A 21421-nucleotide genomic window follows, 5' to 3' on the forward strand; every position below is an offset into this window, starting at 1 on the left:
GCTCTATAAATACAGCTGTACTTTTAAACCAGTTGTATGGCCATATTAACCCAATAATATCATTAAACCAGTAATTTGGGAGGGTGAGGAAAAATAGTCATTGAAAGTTTGACTTCTTTAGATAAGTTTCCTAGACTTTTCCATGTTTTTAAATTCCCATTTCCCATTCTTCTTCCTAGTATTGCCAGTTTGTTTATTTCATCTCTGGTAAGTCCCATCCCCCTGTAATTGCCCCTGTAATTGTAAGTGCAGCTTCCAAGGCTGGGTACCAGATGGCCAGGCCCTCTAACTTCTATGAAAAGAGAAGCAACCTCCATGAAACCTATCTCCCCTACATGGAAAACCCTCATTCTTATTATCAGAACTTGGTGCTTCCCCATCTAGACCCTGATGAAGGTAGAACATCAAAATATTATTCCTTTGAAATGTTTTTTTTTCCTCTCCCCTTCACTTCAGTTTTTCTTTTAGATATTTTGTGTGTCATCTTTTTTTTTTTTTTTTTTTTGAGCTGTGAACATAGATCTATATATCATTATGTGCTTAGGATCATCTTAAAGGTGATTATCCTCCACTGTGTATGTATGTGTGCAGCTAGGTTTATTTCTTTAAGATAGAGTGCCACATGTGCCCTTTCTAATTACAAAAAGTATGGATATTGAGAATTTTGGTATAGTCACTCATTTTCAACCCTCTCCCCTACTCATGCAAAAACACTTTATTACACTCTCATCGACCATACATGGGAGGATCCATTTCTCCTTCTCCCCTACACAAGATATTATCAGTCTTTTTAGTTTATGCTAATCTGATAAATAAAAAACTACTTCTTTTAATTTGTGTATGATTGATTGTTGGGCAGAAAATTTTTCTTATTTTTCATAAAACTCTCTAGAAGGATTAAACAACTTAAGGTAAAAACAGAAATCTTAAAAACGTTTCAAGAAACTATAGGAAAATACATTATCACCTAGGGATAAATCCAGTAAATAAAAATTAGATTTTTTTACCACATCTATAAAAAAAAGTATGTATGCAGAAAGCATCAGAATGTATTTCAAGGACAACTACCGTACCAGGGGGAAGCACTTGCTATGTATGACAGACAAACGTTAACGCTCATAAGATAGCAAGAGAAAAAAAACTAATAGAAAAATGAGTAAGTAAATATTTTGTAGAAGAGGAATCAAATGGCCAATAAATGAAAAGATGCTTAACCACTTTGCTTTTTACTACTAACAATATAAAATGGATGTCTTACTATGTCAGTACATATAGATCTTCTTGATTCTTCTAAACAACTGTATGGATTACCATTGTTTATTTAAGCATTAGTCTGTTGATGGACTTCCAGGTTGTTTTCTACTTTTTGCTATGATTAACATTTCTACAGTGTGTGTGCATGCATGCACTACACAGGCATTATCAGTTATTTTTAGTCTTAGGCTATCTGATAGATGAAAATTTCTACTTATTTAAAATATTTTTCATTGATTATTACTAAGATTTAGTATCTCATAATGTTTATATGCCATTCATTTTCTTCATCTGTTAATTGCTTCTTTATTAATTTATTCACTTAATAATTGCTTATTATTTCCTCTACCCATTTTCTAGGTTAATATCTATATTGATTGTATGAACTCTTTGTAGATTAATGATACATCCCTTTTCTGTCACATGAGTTTGAGTATGTAATTCCTGTAACTTGTTTGGTTTAGCCTAAGTTTTACTTGCCAGTCTTTTACACATCATATTAACATTTCTGCATCAGTGTAATTCTTCTCTGTCCATTAGTTAGTTACATCACTTCTGTCTGTTTTCTCTGTGAGGTCATTGTTCTCTCTCTAGATTATGTTCTCTTCATAACGAAGAACTATGCCTCCTCTTATGAGTCTAACACAGTACTATTTACTTGATAATAAATGCTTGTAGCTCCTTTGAATTGATTGTTGATCTGACCAGCAACAGACTTTTGCTATCGTTTCATGACACCTGACCATTATATTTTAGAGAGAGAATAATATAGTGTTACTATGTAATGAATCTACTATGCATATTCTCACTGCTTTAAATTCACTGATTGTATAAAAAGAGAAGAATGCACTAGCTTAGTGTTTGATCTTTACCACATAGATCTAACGTCACGATCAATTGCTTTCACTATTTTCTTTGAAATCACATAAAGGTTCATATGTGCCATATTTCATAAGAATCACATGATAAGGTCAAGAAATACAAATTCCAAGGCAGAATTTATATGCCCAGTTCACATATGACAGTAATACTATATAACCATATGTTGAATATAATACACTGTATGTAAATGCTATTCTTGAAAACAATCCAATCAATAAAACTTAAAATAAATAACACTTTAAGAACACATCCCAAATCGACTGAAAATGGAATAGATGGACTCTATGGCAAGAACATCCCTATAAAATTGACATTCAGAGGCTATTAAAACTGAGAGAGTAAAACAATCTTGAAACTAAAGAAAAACTGTGAATATTTAGAAGTTTTTTTTTTAAAGCCTACTACGTTGTATGCCAAGATGCAGCAGTCGTTTTTATTTAAAGAGCTATTTCAATAAAAACTGGATTGCCAAGCAGTAAAAAGCAAATTCAGTTTGCCATCACCAATAGCTAAAAAATACTTCTTAAAGAATATACTACATAAACCCAAAAAAGTAAGAAATACACACTAACAGAAAAAGTCAAAACAGAAAAAAATCAAGATTTAGTCATTATTGGGACTAATAAAAGATTGACCAATTTTTATCATTAAAGAAGGTTATGAGAAAGCTACTGAAGTTAACTTCAAAAGCCTAGCAGTAAAAAGTGATTGTAATGTCAGTAAAACTCTGAAACAGATCAAATAGACCCTAAGTAGTACTAATCCACTGCATCTTTGAACATATATTTGCCTTTTTTTAAAGCTGAAAAGCTTGCCTTTTTTTCTTTAATTTGTTTCCAACATCCTGTTTAAAAAAAAAAAAAAGAAGAAGAAGAAAGAAAAGAAATCCAACTATAACAACTGTTAACAGCAACTCAGAGCACAGAAACTTTACCTTCATTCAGAGATGATATAAGTTAAGATTTGAAATGACTTTTCCTTTGGTCTGATTTTGAAAAACATGGTTTCATCATTCCAATGTAGAGAGAGCTTCTCTTTCTCCATAAAGTACTTGTGTGACTAGTATACTTACAAACAAATGAATCAGTGAAGGTTATATACAGTGAATTTAACCATTTTTTCTTCTTCTTTGTCAGCTGAAGCTCTTACACCAAAATGAGATGTTTGGGATGTGATTGACATTTTTTATTTAAACTTTGTCACTTCAGATCCTGGGAAGACTCTGCCTGAATCCCTTGATTACTGCACAGTTTGGCTACAGACAGTGCCTGGGGAAATAGACAGCAAAAGTGGTATTCCACCTTCGCTGGTAACGCTACAAATTAAAGACTTTCTTAATGGACCAGGTAAGAAAGTCACAATTCAAATGTGTATACATTTTCTTCATGTGAGTATATTAACATGTACTTAGGGTGTTAGTGATTGTGACATTCCTTGCCAAAAATGAATAGTTCATTTGTCTTCCAGAAGTGTATTCTTCTCAGCTTGCCCATTTCAAAGACTAAAAGGCAAATATTAATAGGCACTAAAAATTACCTTTAGTCCGACAAAAAGTAGTTACCAATTAAAGAATAATTGACTAGTATAAGTAATTATAAGTCAAAGACCCAAAACTTTATTTCTGCCTTTCCTGCTAATTGCGTGACCTTAGGCAGTTGATCTAATCTCCTATGCCTCAGTTTCCTTACTGTAAACAAAGTGGATGGATGGATGGATGGATGGATGGAAGAGACATATGATATGTGTATACACACACACACACACACAAGGCAGTATACATCAATATATTCAATTAGATAAATATACTTATTTCAAATGCATAGCAAAGTGCTTGAGGCATATCTAAACACTCAGGTTTAGATAGACAGATACGGTCATCAAAATGTATTGAGTGCATATTAGTCCCAGGTACTAAGTGCTTTCTGTATTAATACAGACCCAAGGAGGAGCCTCTACAATTATCCCTATTTTATGAATTAGGAGGCTAAGACAGAAACGTGAAGTAAATTGCCCAAGGTCTTAATGGCAGAGGAGCCATTCAAACCCAGGTCTTTATGATTCTGAAGACCTAGATCACTTCTGTACCACACTAATTTTAACAGAACTAAAGGTTTTTCATCTCTCCTCCTCCTCCTCCTCTTTCTTGCTCTATTTCTTCTTCATCTCATGGTGCTCTTCCTCACTGAGGAGAGCTCAGTGAGATCTTAGCTGTTTATTTAACAAAAATTACTATTTCAGTTTTTCTTTCATTATTTTATACTTACAGTGCTTCATATTATTATCAAAAGAATATTAGTTTCTTCATTAAGAATTTAAAACAATGGGGACACCTGGAAGGCTCAGTCAGTTGAACACCCAACTCTTTGTTTCAGCTCAGGTCATCATCCCACGATCATGGGATCAAGCACAATGTCAGATTCCATGCTGACCATGGAGCCTGCCTAAGATATTCTCTCTCTCTCTCCTCCCCCTCCCCCTCCCCCTCCCCCTCTCCCTCCATCTGCCCCTCTCCCTCACTCACACTCTCTCTAAAATAAAATTTAAATAAGAATTTAAAACAATGGTGTCACACTGTCTTAGATCTCTAGCAATACTCTGCAAGACATGAATTTTGATAAGTGAAAACTATATGTGGACCTGGTTAAATGTGTGTCGTGGCATAACGATACACTTATGGTCCATGGCTACAGATTGAAGAAGGCTGCTTGTCATCATGCCTGGTGTAAAGAGAGCCTAAAGAGGGCCACCTGTACTGGCCCTTTCACCAGGGCCCAGTTCTTCTCAAGTATGATTCTCCGGTTCTGAGATTTAAAAGGTATAGAAGTATGAAGAACTATTTCTAATCATTATAAGTACTTAGATGTCGTTTAAAAGACTCAAATGAAAGCGAGAAGCTAATGATGAAGACTAAGAGAGTCAGTAAAGTTGGAGGAAGCCTTTGGGGTGAGGTAATGGATAGATTGAGAGTGATGTGAGGCCTCGTAGTTGGCTAGTAAGTGTGAAGTACCATGTTGCATAGAATCCAAGCCATCATCAATTGTAGGAAAATACATTTTATGTACAAAGAAAAAATATCTGCTATTTAAACTATGATACAGTGCTTTCTTATTACATGAGTTGCAGGGCACTTCCTGACTTCAGAGTTGTTCACATGTAAAAGACTGAACATATTAGAATGGGTGAAACTGGGTAAGAATATATGGTTAGTTCATGGAGAAGTGAGAGAGAAACTTGGGTTTCCCTCTTCTCTTTTGTAGTTTCTGATTTTTTTGCTTTTAGGCACAGTCTTTCACTCAACTTTAGCTATAAAGTTGGCTTCTAGTTTACATTTGATTGATTTATTAAAGGATGGGACCTACAAGTCAGTAGTTGTATACCATATTTTTATGGCAACCAAAGAAAGTGAATTTCAAGAGAAATGTCAATGAATGAATGAAAGATGATGCATATAATTCTAGCAATTAATGTGACTATGTAGTAGAAATGGGATTTTTTAAAATAGTTGTACTTTTGTGTTTCTAAGTTGGAAATTATATATATGCCATTCCTTATTTTTATTCAAATAAGAGTCATGATCTATCTGGAGATTCCAACTTTTAAACAAATGAATTGAAAGCATTATTTTATAGTAGCGCTTCTCAAACGTGAGTGTGCATTTGAAACAGCTCTGGTGGCCTTGTTAAAATACAAATAATTTAATAGTTTTAGAAGGCAGGAATGAAATTTTGCATTTCTATCAAGCTCCCAGGTAAGGTGGATGCTGTTGGTCTGGAGACTAAACATTTGTAACAAGTTTTCATATGAATCCTATATGAATGAATGAATGAAGGAAGGAAGGAAGGAATGAATGAATACACACGCACGCATATGCACACACACACACACACACACACACACACACACACACGGGTGTCGAGGACCCAACTGCAAATATTTTGAGGCATAGGAAGAGGGAATGACAAAAAAAATGATGAGTGGTTTTTTTAAATGTACTTTTATTATGCAAAATCAAGTACAATGTCCAAAACATTTTAACCAAGAGTAGTTTTCTGTTTTCTTTAATAAATTGAGGGAAGATTAGTTGGAATGATGTATCAGCTGTGTGTGATTCCACTAAATACTAAGCTAGCATCTTTGAAATGCTCCAGAATTTACTCTTAGACAAAAATTTCCTTACTGTAAATAATTTGTCTTGTAAAGTATGTACGTAGACATTATCGCATAGACTAATTATATTCTCTTACTACACAGCCAGGTTGCCACTCTATATTAATTTAGAGATCATTGGAAATACAGAACACATAAAGCATTTCTTACCATAGGAATGTATTATTTTATAGATTTTTGGCAACTCAAGAAAATTAAATTTTTTCCAGCATTTAGATAATAGGATATATTAAGAAAGCTATTATTTATGCTGAGACTGCGGGAATAAGTTTCAGCTTTATAATATTCCCCAGTGTCATTCCCTTCCTTTAAAAAATAAAAAAAATAAAACTTTTTTTTAGTATTGCAAATAATGCTTCTGATTTTTATACAGTGTGAACTCATTAAGAATCTTTTGCTACCGTGAGTTTTTTGAATTCAGATGCACATCTTTTTTTTAATTTCAGAGAGAGAGAGAGAGGGAGGGCATGCAAGTGGGGAAGAGGGGCAAAGGGAAAAAAGAATCCCAAGCAGGCTCCACACTCAGCACAGAGCCCACCACAGGGCTCAGTCCTATGACCCTGGGATCATGACCCGAGCTGAAATCTAGAGTTGGACACAACCAACTGAGCCACCCAGGCACCCCTAGATGCACCTCTTATTCAAGTATTATTCCCAAAGTTTTATGCTCCAGCTCTAAAATGGTATGTTATTCTTTTCTTGCTCCTGAATTAACATTTCAGGAGCAATAAAAGTTACGACCCTGAAGAATACAGGAAATACTGATTATACCTACCTAACCTTAAGTTTTCATCTTAAAGGTACAAACTTAATAGCTTTTGAATTCATCCTTACAGATTGACTTTTCAGGGATTATTTATCTAAACAACATGATACAAGGCTACTATTTAGCATTTGTTTTTGGAAAAATAATTCAGAGTTCTTGAGTATTCTCTTATTTCCTCTGTTCACTTAATACTACCTTAGAGCAAATGAAAGGTCCCAACTTTTACATCAAAAACCCCTTCAAAGCTCTCTCCACCCCCATCTCCTTCCTTCAGAGGCAACAATTGTACCCATTAGCAAGGTCAGTGGCTTGGAGAAACCTGGAAAACAGCAGCTACCAGAAACCCACTAGAATAATATCTCCAGCAGGTGATAGATTAGTTGGAACAAATTGGAACCATTGCAGTTCAGCAATCCTGGTTTCTTTCAAGCTGTTTTTAAAATGTCGTCATTTTAATACACAATCTAAGCCCTGCGGAACAGTCCACAGCAGGTTAATTTGAATCATATGATGTGTCACTGCCCTCAGCTGACATGAGCTCTATTCCATGTGTGAAGCCATAATAAATCCATTCCCAACCGGGGAAAATTCCCCGTGAGAAGGTGAACTAATCCAGGCCTCACACTGGCATGCTAGCCCTCCATAATTGAAAGCAGGGCCACCTGTTCCCAGCACAGTTAGCCTATAGAGAAAAAATTAGCATTAGATCAGATACTTCTTATATTGAAAAATCATTCATAGTTCTTGCAATTCAAATTCCACTGTGAATTGCTTGGTATGACATCATACAGAAACATAGGAATGTGCCCACTTGATCCCAGTTTAAAAGTTTTGTTAGCCATAGGATTCCTTAACTTTGAAATGAGAAAAATTTTTTTTTAATTTAATGAGAGCTGACACGTGAGAAGAAGAACTGGGAAGGGTGCATATTTTTCTAATTAACTCAGGGTCATTTGTAAAAACATTTGAGCTCCCTGGTATTTTTTTCATTGTTCCTTTGCAGACATATTTTTGAGCACTGTCACTGTAATGACATTTAATGAAATGACATTTAAATGACAACAAAGAAAAATCTGATGCCAAGTGGGGAGAATAGTACCACATCATTTATGTTTTATTATAAATTAATTAGCATGCTACAGTCTTCATATAGTTTAAGTAACAGTTATTTCAAAGACAGTTATGACTGCAATTGCACATTTATTTTACTATACCAGGTGTCTCTAGATGAAACACGTAACCACTGAAATTTTTTTCTCGTAATAAAATTATTTCTTTAGCGTCTCTCTGTTTAACCTGTTGTTGAATTTACCCATGTAGTCTTTAGGTCTTTTTAATTTCATTCTGGTTTTAGACTGGTTTCAGCTCCGATTTTAATTGATTTTTGTTTTAAAAATTTATTTGACTTTTAATTGGTCGTGATCCTATTTTGAATACTGTTTTCTTCCATTTCTTCCATTAACTTGCTGTTTTATAGGTTGCAATGATTTTTCTTACTTGTAAAAATTTTCTAACCATTCCAGTATAATCCCATTTCCATAAACTTCTTTGATTTGAATGAAAATATATACTTATTAATGTAAAATATTACTTTAAAAAGCTCAGGTACGGTAGCACACCATTCAAATAGGTTTATATAAATGTAGAGATTTTAAGTTGTTTACCCCAAGATATGTATTTTTGAAATTTTTTTCTTTTCTTGGTGAACTGTGCTTTTATATTCTGTAATTACTGATTTTTTTTACTCAGTGTGGATTAATTGAGATATATCTTGAAAGCACAGGTTCAGAGGAATTAAGATACCTGAAAAAGATGACCCAAATAGCCCCTTGACATTTTCTGGAGTGGAAAGTGAAGAATAAGTAACACAGCATTTAAACATAAGATTTTATTGTGAAAGAAAGCACCTTAAAGAACTCATTTTAGGGGCGCCTGGGTGGCTCAGTCGGTTGAGCGTCTGACTTCAGCTCAGGTCATGATCTCACAGTCTGTGGGTTCGAGCCCCGCATCGGGCTCTGTGCTGACAGCTCAGAACCTGGAGCCTGCTTCCGATTCTGTGTCTCCCTCTCTCTCTGCCCCTCCCCTGCTCATGCTCTGTCTCTCTCTGTCACAAAAATAAAAAAAAAAAAATTTAAAAAAAAGAACTCATTTTAATTAATCCCTCTTAATGTTGCCCTGATAGTTAACCCTTTGCCTCTTTTCTCTTTCCACAAATGGGGCCAAGGCCCATACCTTAATTCAGCTTTATAGCCATACCAGCAAGCTATCTTCTATATTTAAGAAATGTAAACTAGTTAATAAAACTATTAAGAACCTTGACTTTTACATTTCCTGAGTTTTATGGGTTCCAATTTGTGGTGTCAGCATTACAGTTTCATAGTTTATTTTCCCCATGATTTATCAAAATGAAACTATAAACTTAATGTCAGGATGTCAAATGGGGACTGGACCAAGAATTTTTAAAACACAGGAAAGCCTTTCATTATTTCAACCTAATTTTTTCAACTATAACTTGTATTGGAAGAAATGAGAAAAGAGGATGACTTTTATTTAATTTTTTAATTAACTTTTTTTTATTCCTGTAACAACATGATTTTAATAGCAAAATTTTCACTGCAGACTCAGTAAGTCATATGAAGAGACTTTAAGTCTCCTTTGAAAGTTAGGCTGACAATAGTGCCTCCAGGGGACGATGCTTGGCTAAGTAATAGGACCAGAAGAGTCACAGAAGCTGGTTGAGGGGGCCGCAAAGTGGTTAAGAGGCGGCTCAGGGTCTCCTGCGGGGAAGTCAGCGGTATGGCAATTATTTAGATTCTTTATTTCTTCACGTGATCTAATTGTCAGGATTATTTCCTCTGCTGAAGAGAATGAGGGTAATGGGAGGGATGTCTTTCTAGGATCATGCGACAGACTAAGGCTGAAGAGAACATTATTTGGCTTCTCCTAAATGTAACCTTCCAACTTTGTGCTTGCATGCACGTCTTCCCTCGCTCTCTAACCTCTGCCTGCCCAGCGACATGGTCTGGGGCCTTTTGTTCGTCCCTCTGTACAGACAATAACCTCAACTATCTCTTTTACACTAACGACTCCCAAATGCCTAGCTCTGGTTTTGACTTACCCAACTCCAGAACTATTCCTCCATCTGCCTGGTAGATATATTTAGTTATTTAAAATTCAGTATTTCCACATTAAATTAAACCATTTTCTCTCCTCTCCTGATTTATCCCTGCCCTTAGTATAGTTTCCAAAGATCTTTACATGTGCTAGTGATAGCAGCAACATTATTCCAGTCATGTCTTCTCACAATTTTACTGTCATTTTTGATTCTTTTTTTTTTTTTTTATTCCAAGTCTCTTTGTTTTTCCTTTGAAATGGTCCTCCATTTTGCCTACTACCTGCCTGGTTTAGGTTTATGCCCTGATTACTTCCTTCGTCTGTTTATGGGCAGCCCTCACTCCAGATTCTCCTGTTACTCACTAATCCTGTTGTCCCCTGGGCCCTTGCTAAATTAGCCTCACCTGCCAAACTTCCATGATGTTGACCACACACCCTTCTCAATTCATCTGGTCAAAGCTCTCCTCGGCCCTCAAGGCTGTCTCTAATCTGGTGTCATCTGGCTTAGCTGTCGCTAAGCAGGTGATCCTAAGATGTTGTAGTTCTTTGGGCCTCAATATTTTCTTCTAACATAAGAGAGCGGTTTTAAGATTGCTTCGAGTTCGAAAATGATGGTTGTAATCACTAATGGAACTCTTCCTTTATTTTTACAACAGAGATTTATGAGCAACTGCAGTATGGCACACGTTGCTTTAGGCATTGAAAATACAGTGGTGAGCAAAAGATAGCCCCTCCTCTCAACAAATGCATATAAACCGGTAGAAAAGATAGTTACAAAAAAGTTACAGAAAGTAGTAGATAATGATAAGCTAATATATGTGTCATGAGGTTCTGTGGATTCATAAAAGAGTGGAGATTCAGGGAAGCTTCTCTGAGTGACTGACACTGTAGCTGAGTTGCACAGGATGAAAGGGAGTTAACTAAGGACTGTGGAGGGAAGGGTGGATCTCTGGGAGAATATGTGCAAAAGATGCGATGGTGAGAGGTATCTGTGTCAGATTAAATGAAGGCAGGAAAGAGGAAACCAGTGCTATCAGGTGAGGCTCCAAAGAGAGGCAGAGGCCAGGCCTTTCTGATCATAAAAAAGGATTTTAGGACTTTTATCTTGAGTGTGGTAAGGAGCCATTAAAGAGCTTTCAGTAGGATGTGTACGTGGTGGGGGATGTAGGATGTGGGAGGTGTGTGTGTGTTGCATTTTGAAAAGATAACTCTAGTCAGGGTGGAGAATCAGTAAGAGGGGCTAGAGTAGATGGAAGGGAGCAATTAGGAGAATATTGCAGTAGTACTGGTGAGAGGTAATTGTAAGTTGGATCAGAGAATCTTGATAGAAATGGGGCACCTGGGTGGCTCAGTCAGTTAAGCATCTGACTTCAGCTCAGGTCATGCTGTCACAGTTCATGGGTTTGAGCCTCACATCAGGCTCTCTGCTGTCAGCGCAGACCCCTCTTCAGATCATCTGTCTCCCTTTCTCTCTGCCGCTCCCCCATGTATGCATGTGTGCACACAAACAGGTGCTCACTCGCTCTCTCAAAAATAAACATTTAACAAAAAGAAATGGAGAGAAGTGAAAGATTTGGCAGATAGTGGGAAGGCAGAATCTACAGACCATAGTAATGGAGTAGAGAGATAGGGGGTGAGGAAGAAGATTTAAACAAGGCTTCTGGTTTTCTGACTGGTCTAACTGAATGGGTCGTGCTTTGTCCCCACAAAATTCATATGCTGAAACTGTAATCTCTACTGTGATGGTATTTGGAGATGGAGATTTGGGAGTTAATTAGGTTTAGAAGAGGTCATGAGGGTGGAGCTCCCTCATGATGGGATAGTACACTTAGAAGAGTTATCATAGGGCTTGCTGTCTCTCTTGGCATGTGAGGACACATTAAGAAGGTGGCCATCTACAAGCTAGAAAGAGAGCCTTCACCAGAAACCAATCATGGTGGCACCCTGGTCTCAATTCCAGTCTCTAGAACCATGAAAAAATAAATTTCTATTGTTTAAGCTACCAAGACATTGCATTTTGTTATGGCAGCCCAAGTTAAGACAGGTAATTTACTGAGATGAAAATACTTGAAGAGAACCACTTTGTTTTTGTTTTGTTTTCATTTGTGAGAGTACAGAGAGATCATAAGTTTTGACCTAGATATGTTAAGTTTGTGGCAATTATTCAGACAGATCTGCAGCTCACAAGACCAACACTAGTGATAAACGATTGCATGTTTTGGAGTCTTTGGGATACAGATTCTAATTCAATCCAAAGGGTTGGAAGAGAGAGTACTTAAGGAAAGAGTAGAGAAAAAGTAGAGAAAAGAGCCTAAGACTTGACCTTGAAGACGTCCAAACAGGATTTACTGGCCAGGAGGAGAAGCCTAGAAAGGAAATTGTGAGCTAAGAGGAAAATTTGAAAATTGTAATTTCGAAGAAGCCAAGTTAGTAGTGCTTTGACATTAAGAAAGATGAGAAATTGGAACTATCTCGTGGATTTATAGATATTGTGACTGCAAGTGTTTTCTCCCTATTGGGTTATTCTGGATGGAAACTAGTCTAGAATGCATTGAAGTAAGCAGGAGGGAAAAGGTAGTAGAGGTAGAGAGTATAAATAACTCCTTTAGGAAGTTTGTGAAGAAGAAGAATAATTAAGGGTAGTATATGAAGGAGCATTTGGGATCATGGTTTGGGGATTTTATTTTTATGATGAAAGAGACTTGGAACTCTTTCCAAGAGGAATCCAGTGGAGAGAATAATTGGATAAACTAAAAAGAGAAAAGATAAAGGTGGGTACACTAGAAAAAGGGAAAAATAGGGGCACCTGGATGGCTCAGTCGGTTGGGCATCCAGCTTTGGCACAGGTCATGATCTCACAGTTTGTGTGTTTGAGCCCCACATCAGGCTCCATGCTGACAGCTCAGAGCCTGGAGTCTGCTTCGGATTATGTCTCCTCTCTCTCTCTCTCTCTCTCTCTCTCTCTCTCTCTCTCTCTCTCTGCCCCTCCCCCATTCACACTCTGTCCCTCTCTGTCAATAATGAATAAACTTCAAAAAAAATGTTAAAAGGGAAGAAGAATCCAATATGTATTTGAAAAAAAAGTTTTAAATTAGAGAAGCAACAGATGCTCTATTTTATATAGCAAATTAAGGAAGGAGAGGAAAAGGACATATGCAGGTAATTTTTCAGTTTGGTAGCAAGAAATTGAGGGTAGCAAGAAATTAACTTTATCCATGAAGCTAGAAGCAAGATCACCTATTGAAGTTGAAAAGGGAGGAGAGGAGTTTGATGGTTTTGAGGCAGAGTGGGTTGAAATCATCTTCCAGTATGATTTTTTCATATCCCATACTCACTCTCATCTCTGTGCCTTTTCTTAACTTTTATATTATGGAAAATTTCAAATAGATACAAAAGTAGAGTGAATAGCGTATAGAACCTCCTGCTTAAATAATTGTCAGCTATTGACCAATCTTGTTTCTTGCATACCCCTATCCACTCCCTCACCTTCTGTATTATTTTGAAGCAAATTCCATGCATCATCTATCATCTGTAATATTTCAGCATAAAGTATCTCTAAAATACAACAACTTTAAAAAAATATAACCACAATACTATTATCAAAGCTAATCATTCTTCAGTGTTATCAAATATGTAGCTAGTATTCATTCAAATTTCCAATTATTCCATACATATCATAATGTGTGTGGATATGTGGGTATTGGTGTGCATGTATATTTCTTAGGTTTTTTTTTTTTAAACCAGGAGCCATATATGTTCTATGCATCACTCTTGGTTGATATGTATTTCTAGTATCTTTAATCATTAGGTTTTCTCCTCTATTATTTTTCATCTCTTGTAATTTATATATTGAAGAAACCAAATTTGTAGAGTTTACAACAGTTTGGATTTTGTCTATTCCCCTGTCCTCTGTACTTCCTACATATAAATTGGTAGTTGGTTTAATCTATTCAGGTTTGCTTATTGTTACTATTATTTTCAGCAAGACTGTTCTGTAAAATGGTTTGTATTGTTCCATCAGAAGGCACATAATATCTGAAGGTCTCTTTCTGTGATGTTAAAAGCCACTGATGCTGAATGCCTGAATTCATTGGAGGTTGCAAACAGTAATCTTTTCATTCTAACACTCTTTTTTCATGTATTAACTAAAGTACCTCTAGGGCGTCGGCTAAGCGTCCAACTTCAGCTCAGGTCATGATCTTACGGTTCATGGGTTCGAGCCCCATGTCAGGTTTTGTGCTGACAGCTCAGACTCTGGAGCCTGCTTCAGATTCTGTGTCTCCGTCTCTCTCTGCTCCTCCCCCATTCATGCTCTGTCTCTCTCTCAAAACTAAACATAAAATAAAATAAAATAAAATAAAATAAAATAAAATAAAATAAAATAAAATAAAATAAAATAAAAGCTTCTGTAAAAAGAAGCATTCCTTCATCTACTACTTGGTTACTCAGTAGTATTGTTCATCTAAAGAAATGTAAAATAAATGCTTAATTCTTTTCCTTTATTTACCCATTTTCAAAAAGGAGCTGATTTTGTCAGTGAGAGGAGTTTTTCACAATGTATACATATATCAAATCATCACAATGTACACTTGAAATATATTACAATTTCATTTGTCGTTGCTACTTTAATAAAGCTGAGGGGAAAATGAATTATTTTTCTAGCATATTCCAATGGTGGCCAATTAGTTATTGCTTGGTATTCTTAAGTCATTATTTTTAATAATACTCACATTATCTTATCTTTGGAAGTGGGAGCCTCTAGAAATTGGCTTCTTCATGTTTTTAATCTTCCCTCACTGTGGAATCCTTGTTCCCTTATCTCAAAACAAGATTTAGCTGTTCCCAAAAGGCAGCTCTGCCGTCTCCAACCAAGGATGAGTACGTGCCATCACTGAGAAAAGCAAAATAAAAATAAAAAAAGAACACGGACGCCAAAAGAGCAAAGAGCTGCCAGAATTATTAGAGCAGTAGAATGTGCTTAGCCCTTTTTGATGCCTAGTTAGAGGGAAAGAAGTTCATTTAGATAAGTTGAGTTCAATGCATTCATTTTAGAAAACCAGTACAATTCCCCTATAATCAAAGCATTTTTGGGGAGATACAATATAGTCAAAAACTCAGTGTGTGATCATAAGAATGTGTGCATGAGTAATAATAGTAGTGATGATGCTCACGTGCCAGTTGTACTCACCATGAGCTGCTGCTGGCCGACCCAGTCAAGAACACGTGTCAGTCCATGTGTCTGGGCAGCACGTGTGACTGCTTGTTTGTACCCAGTTCCACTTGATATACTGTTGTTAATTGAAGCACTCACATCTGCCACCATTGAGGTCTTTACACTTCACACCTTCAGTAAAAACACATTGATCTCATTGTCATGGGCAACTTTCCAGGTTTGCTAGCTCTCACACCTGTGAATACTCAGTCTCCACTGTCCGTTATCATCAGGAATACATTTACGTGGACACTGTCACAAAAATCTCAATTTGAACTGCTGAATAAGAGAAAAAAATGTACTATGACCTAATAATAAAAAAATATTTTTTATTAGAGATGCTATAATGCATAAAATGAAGCTTGATTATAGATTTGTTCTGTGTTTTGCATTTACCTCTCTAAAATGGCACGGGGGCACCATCATCCCTGTGCCTATACGTAGCCACCACCCTATATGCACTGACTGTTTTTTTAGCAAGGCTTGCTTGTCTAAAAAAAAAAAAAATACATATATTTATATCTTTTACAAATAAAATTCCAAAGGAAGAAACACTTAACAAAGAGGTTTTCTTTCATAAATGTTATGATTGGGTATAACAAGACATATTGAATCCATTGGGTTTTTGGTAATAGATTTCAAAATACATCATAAATGTAAGTAATATGATGACTAATGGGTCAAGTAAAGTTGGAACATTTTAAATGAGAAAATAGCTGGAACAGTTTTCAGGAAACTTTTCCAGTTGATGTTTGGTCCCCCACAAGGTGTGTATTAACATAAACTTAGGGGAATCACCTCTGGGGCTTGAATTTGCTCTCTGATTTCATTACTACAATATGATTCTTTTCCTTTCACTATTAAGTCATCTCCTAGGGTGATAGGAACATAAAATAAGTGTAATTTATTTGTATTTGTCTAATCTCCTTTTAACTCAATAGTCATCTCATCATTCTGTTTCCTGGTAGCTGTTCAGAAAGTTTTGAAAGGTAATTAGAATCTAATAATTGACAGGCATGGGTTTACTTGGTAACTTAAAGATATGGAATGTGTTCTGGGGATGGTGAGAAATTATATCTGGCAGAGAAATAGATGACTCAACTGGGAGATTCTCTGTTACTGCATATTCTTAAAACCTAAACTTCGAAAGTAATCTATTTATTAAAATTCAATGAGGATTATGAAAAAATTCTCAACCTTTTTAAAACAATCTGGTAATAATTCGAATAAAATCCACCTTAACAATCTATGCCTGGTTCTTTATCCAGGTATATTTCCAGTTCTCATAAAACATTATTCTATATAGTTTCCGCTATGTCTCTGTTGAATAAAACTTTTCTAGTCCATTTTTATTAATGTTTTCATCTTAATGGTGAAGTTAATGCATTTCATCAATTTTTAAGTATAAATACCAGAAAATATATTGCTCAGTTTTTATTTTTATTTTTTTATGTTTAAACATGCCAGACTTTTTTGTTGCATAAAATTTCACATTTATAAAAATAATCTTCCTGTCATTATGAGACTGAAAATATTTACATTAAAGGCGCTAATTTTCTTCCCCCAAAAAGTGACTGCTAGTTCAAAGATGTGAAAGTTTTAGAGGCACTGCGTAATAAATGTAACAATACAAATTTGTTAAATTTGTCACATTTTTATATTTTTTTCATTTTTCTTTTTAATGTAATTTATTGTCAAATTGGCTAACGTACAGTGTGTAAAGTGTGCTCTTGGTTTTAGGGATAGATTCCCATGATTCATCACTTACATACAACACCCAGTGCTCATCCCAGCAAGTGCTCTCCTCAGTGCCTATCACCCATTTCCTCCTCTCCCTCACCCAACCCCCCATCAACCCTCAGCGTGTTCTCTTATTTAAGAGTCTCATGGTTTGCCTCCCTCCCTCTCTGTTTGTAACTATTTTTTCCCCTTCCCTTCCCCGATGGTCTTCTGTTCAGTTTCTCAAGATCCACATGAGTGAAAACATGATATCTGTCTTTCTCTGACTGACTTATTTCACTCAGCATAATACCTTCCAGTTCCTTCCATGTTGCTGCAAAGGGCATGATTTCATTCTTCCTCATTGCCAAGTAGTATTCCATTGTATATATGAACCACATCTTTATCCATTCATCAGTTGATGGACATTTAGGCTCTTGCCATAATTTGGCTATTGTTGAAAGCGCTGCCATAAACATTGGGGTACAAGTGCCCCTATGAATCAGCACTCCTGTATCCTTTGGATAAATTCCTAGTAGTGCTATTGCTGGGTCATAGGGTATTTCTATTTTTAATTTTTTGAGGAACCTCCACTCTTTTCCAGAGCGGCTGCATCAGTTTGCATTCTCACCAACAGTGCAAGAGCGTTCCCATTTCTTTGCATCCTTGCCAGCATCTGTTACTTCCTGAGTTGTTAATTTTAGCCACTCTGACCAGTGTGAAGTGGTATCTCAGTGTGGTTTTGATTTGTATTTCCCTGATGATGAGCAATGTTGAGCATCTTTTCATGTGTCTGTTGGCCATCTGGATGTCTTCTCTGGAAAAGTGTCTATTCATGTCCTCTGCCCATTTCTTCACTGGATTATTTGTTTTTCGGGTGTTGAGTTTGGTAAGTTCTTTATGGATTTTGGATATTAACCCTTTATCTGATATGTCATTCGCAAATATCTTTTCCCATTCTGTCAGTTGCCTTTTAGTTTTTTTGGTTGTTTCCTTTGCGGTGCAGAAGCTTCTTATCTTGATGAGATCCCAATAGTTCATTTTTCTTTTAATTCCCTTGCCTTTGGAGATGTGCGAGCAAGAAATTGCTGCGGCCAAGGTCAAAGAGGTTGCCTGCTTTTTCCTCTGGGGGTTTGATGGTTTCCTATCTCACATTTAGGTCTTTAATCCATTTTGATTTTATTTTTGTGTATGGTATAAGAAGTAGTCTAGTTTCATTCTTCTGCATGCTGTTATCCAGTTCTCCCAGCACCATTTGCTAAAGAGATGGTCTTTTTTCCATTGGATACTCTCTCCTGCTTTGTCAAAGATCAGTTGGCCATACATTTGTAGGTCCATTTCTGGCTTCCCTATTCTATTCCATTGGTGTATGTGTCTGTTTTTTTGTGCCAATACCATACTGTCTTGATGATTACAGCTTTGTAGTAGAGGCTAAAGTGATGCCTCCAGCTTTGGTTTTCTTTTTCAATATTACTTTGGCTATTCTGGGTCTTTTGTGGTTCCATACAAATTTTAGGATTGTTTGTTCTAGCTTTGAGAAGAATGCCAGTGCAATTTTGATTGGGATTGCATTGAAAGTGTAGATTGCTTTGGGTAGTATTGACATTTTAATAGTATTTGTTCTTCCAATCCATGAGCATGGAATGTTTTTCCATTTCTTTGTGTTCTTCAATTTCCTTCATAAGTTTTCTATAGTTTTCAGCATGTAGATCTTTTATATCTTTGGTTAGGTTTATTCCTAAATATTTTATGGTTCTTGGTGCAACTGTAAATGGGACCAATTTCTTAATTTCTCTTTCTGTTGCTTCATTATTTGTGTATAGAAAGGCAACCAACTTGTGAACACTGATTTTGTACCCTGCAACTTTGCTGAATTCATGTATCAGTTCTAGCAGCATTTTGGTGGAGTCTTTCAGGTTTTGTATGTAGAGTATCATGTCATCGGTGAAAAGTGCAGTTTGACTTCTTCTTTGCCAATTTTGATGCCTTTTATTTCATTTTGTTGTCTGATTGCTGATGCTAGGACTTCCAACACTATGTTAAACCACAGTGGTTAGAGTGGACATCCATGTCGTGTTCCTGATCTCAGTTTGTCACATTTTTAGATGTGACAGTAGCTTCATGATTTTACTTGAAGGATTCATACGTGTTGATGGACTTTACACAACAGTAAAGGGCACTGTATCATGGTGTGTGCTTCCTGTCTCTTGGTGGAGCTGGTACTTTTGAAAGCAATACCTGGTATTACAGGATAGCCTCATTTCAGCCCTGCTTTGGGGGCTCTTGGCTTTCTAGGATTGTCCAGCTTGCCCTAATGGGACTGCCCAGCCCCCTGTTTACACATAGATCTAGCTCTAGGGGAACAGGGACGAGGAACTGTGCATCCCAGTGGGGGACACCATGCACAGAGGTTGCACTGCATGCAAGCAAACATAAAAGAAAAATTTTAAGGTAAATTACTTAAATGTTTTAAATATCAATTTGTTTCTTATAAAAAGTTAAACAATAGCTGTCTTGTGCTATGTATATATAGCTCTACTAGAGTTTTAAACTTTATGAAAGCTTTCATCAGCTACTGTTCAGTAATTGAGAGATTGTACTCCTAAGTTTAAGATCACCCAAATGAAGTTTTGATGCATACATCTCAGTTTTGACATGACCCCACAGGAAGGATAAATCAAGTGACCAGAGTATCCAAATAAGAAGCCCTCCTTGACCAATCTGCTGGTCTGAGAAAGGGTGTTCCAGAAACCAACGCCACAGAAAATTAACATTAAAAATTCACATTTCAAATTCATGAAATAAATATAAGAAATTTAAGTAATTAAACTTTCAAAATATGTTTAAAATAATTCTGTAGCATTTATGCTTCTAAAGTTATTCAAGTTTAAAATCACACTGACACTCTTGGGACAAACTGTATGAGAGAGGGAGATCCAAGATACTGGTTCAGAATGTCTTTTTCCTAGGATTCGTTGAGTCCTGATTAATTATTATGTGTAACTAGTAACCTAATAGAGATTCAAGACTTTTAAAGATAGGAGAAGACAAGAAACTGTAAATCATTATGTATTTTCCATCTTCATTTCAAGCTGTTAGATTTGTATTGAATAAATATTATGGGCTGTCCTCCATGTTGCTTTTGGAAATGGATCTTTCTGATTTCAGGCTATTCAAAGAAGAAGTTATATTTGGTAAAATAAGGTCAATTATGTGCGTCAAATAGATTCATACTTGAAATTCACCAATTTGATTAGATTTTAGTACACATTTCTTTATCTGAATTATCAGCATTTGAACTTTAATGACAAAAATAAACCTTTTAAAATATGTTTTATAATATAATATATTCACTCTTGTGAATGAAACTGCTTTAGGTAGCACCAAAGTGACCTGTGCTTTTGAGTTTTGCTGGCTTAACTGACTCTAGTCTAGCTGTTAAAACGCCTAATTTTCATGTGCCACATTTGGTATTAGTAAGATCAGGAACTGTCCTGCGTCTTCCCTAACATTTAGAAGTTGTATTCCATCTTTTTCACTTTCTGTAGAAGGGCCACCTGTAATCTCACCATTAAAGGTATGAGAGCGTTCTACTTAGTACCTGGTTGGAGGGGTCATGGAGAGGTTTAGGAAAGCAAACCTAAAAAGCTAACCTAGTACACGTTTGGTTAACGCTTAGGCCTAAAGTAGGTTTCTGCTACATATAAGAGCCATGGACATACTCAAGCCGTTTGGCATTTTGAGAAACACACATGAGACTAAAAAATAATGCAATGGAGTGGAAAAAAAATATTCTATCATGCACATGACAAAGGCATTGAAATAACATTGTGTTTTATTTTTTTAAATTAATATGCAATAAAACTGTCCTTTTTGGTGTACAGTTCTGTGAATTTGAATACATACACAGATTTGCGTAACTGCTACCACAGTCAGGGTATAGAACAGTTCCATCATCCAAAACAACACCTTTCATGGCATTTCTTCATAATCACACCCTCCCCCAAACCCTAATCTGTGATAACTACTGTCCTCCATCACTTTAAGGGGTTTTGTTTGTTTGTCTTGCCTTTTTGAGAATGTCCTACAAATGGAATCCTGTAGCATGTAGCCTTTTCAGACTGGCTTCTTTCACTTTCACTTGAGGCTCAACCAAGATGTTGCATGTAACTATAGCATATTCCTTTTTATTGCTGAGTAGCATTCCATTATGTGGGGGTCCTATAGTTTAACAATTCATCCATTGAATGACATCTAAGTTGTTTCCAATGTTGGTGATTATGAATAGAACTACTTTAAACATTTGT

At 36.1% G+C, this 21421-nt stretch overlaps 1 protein-coding gene across 6 annotated transcripts in view; it reads left to right on the plus strand.

The window, feature by feature from the left end:
- The window catches only part of VPS13B (vacuolar protein sorting 13 homolog B), a 795663-nt gene that overhangs the window by 601545 nt on the left and 172697 nt on the right, over nt 1–21421 (plus strand). For all 6 annotated transcript variants that reach the window (XM_040494096.1, XM_040494094.1, XM_040494093.1 and 3 more), the window contains one exon: nt 3345–3482. In XM_040494096.1, the coding sequence (XP_040350030.1) occupies nt 3345–3482 (138 nt within the window). The remainder of the gene's footprint in view (nt 1–3344; nt 3483–21421) is intronic.

Source organism: Herpailurus yagouaroundi, unplaced genomic scaffold, assembly GCF_014898765.1.
Source record: "Herpailurus yagouaroundi ecotype Mexico unplaced genomic scaffold, PumYag 186, whole genome shotgun sequence".
Classification (NCBI taxonomy): domain Eukaryota; kingdom Metazoa; phylum Chordata; class Mammalia; order Carnivora; family Felidae; genus Herpailurus; species Herpailurus yagouaroundi.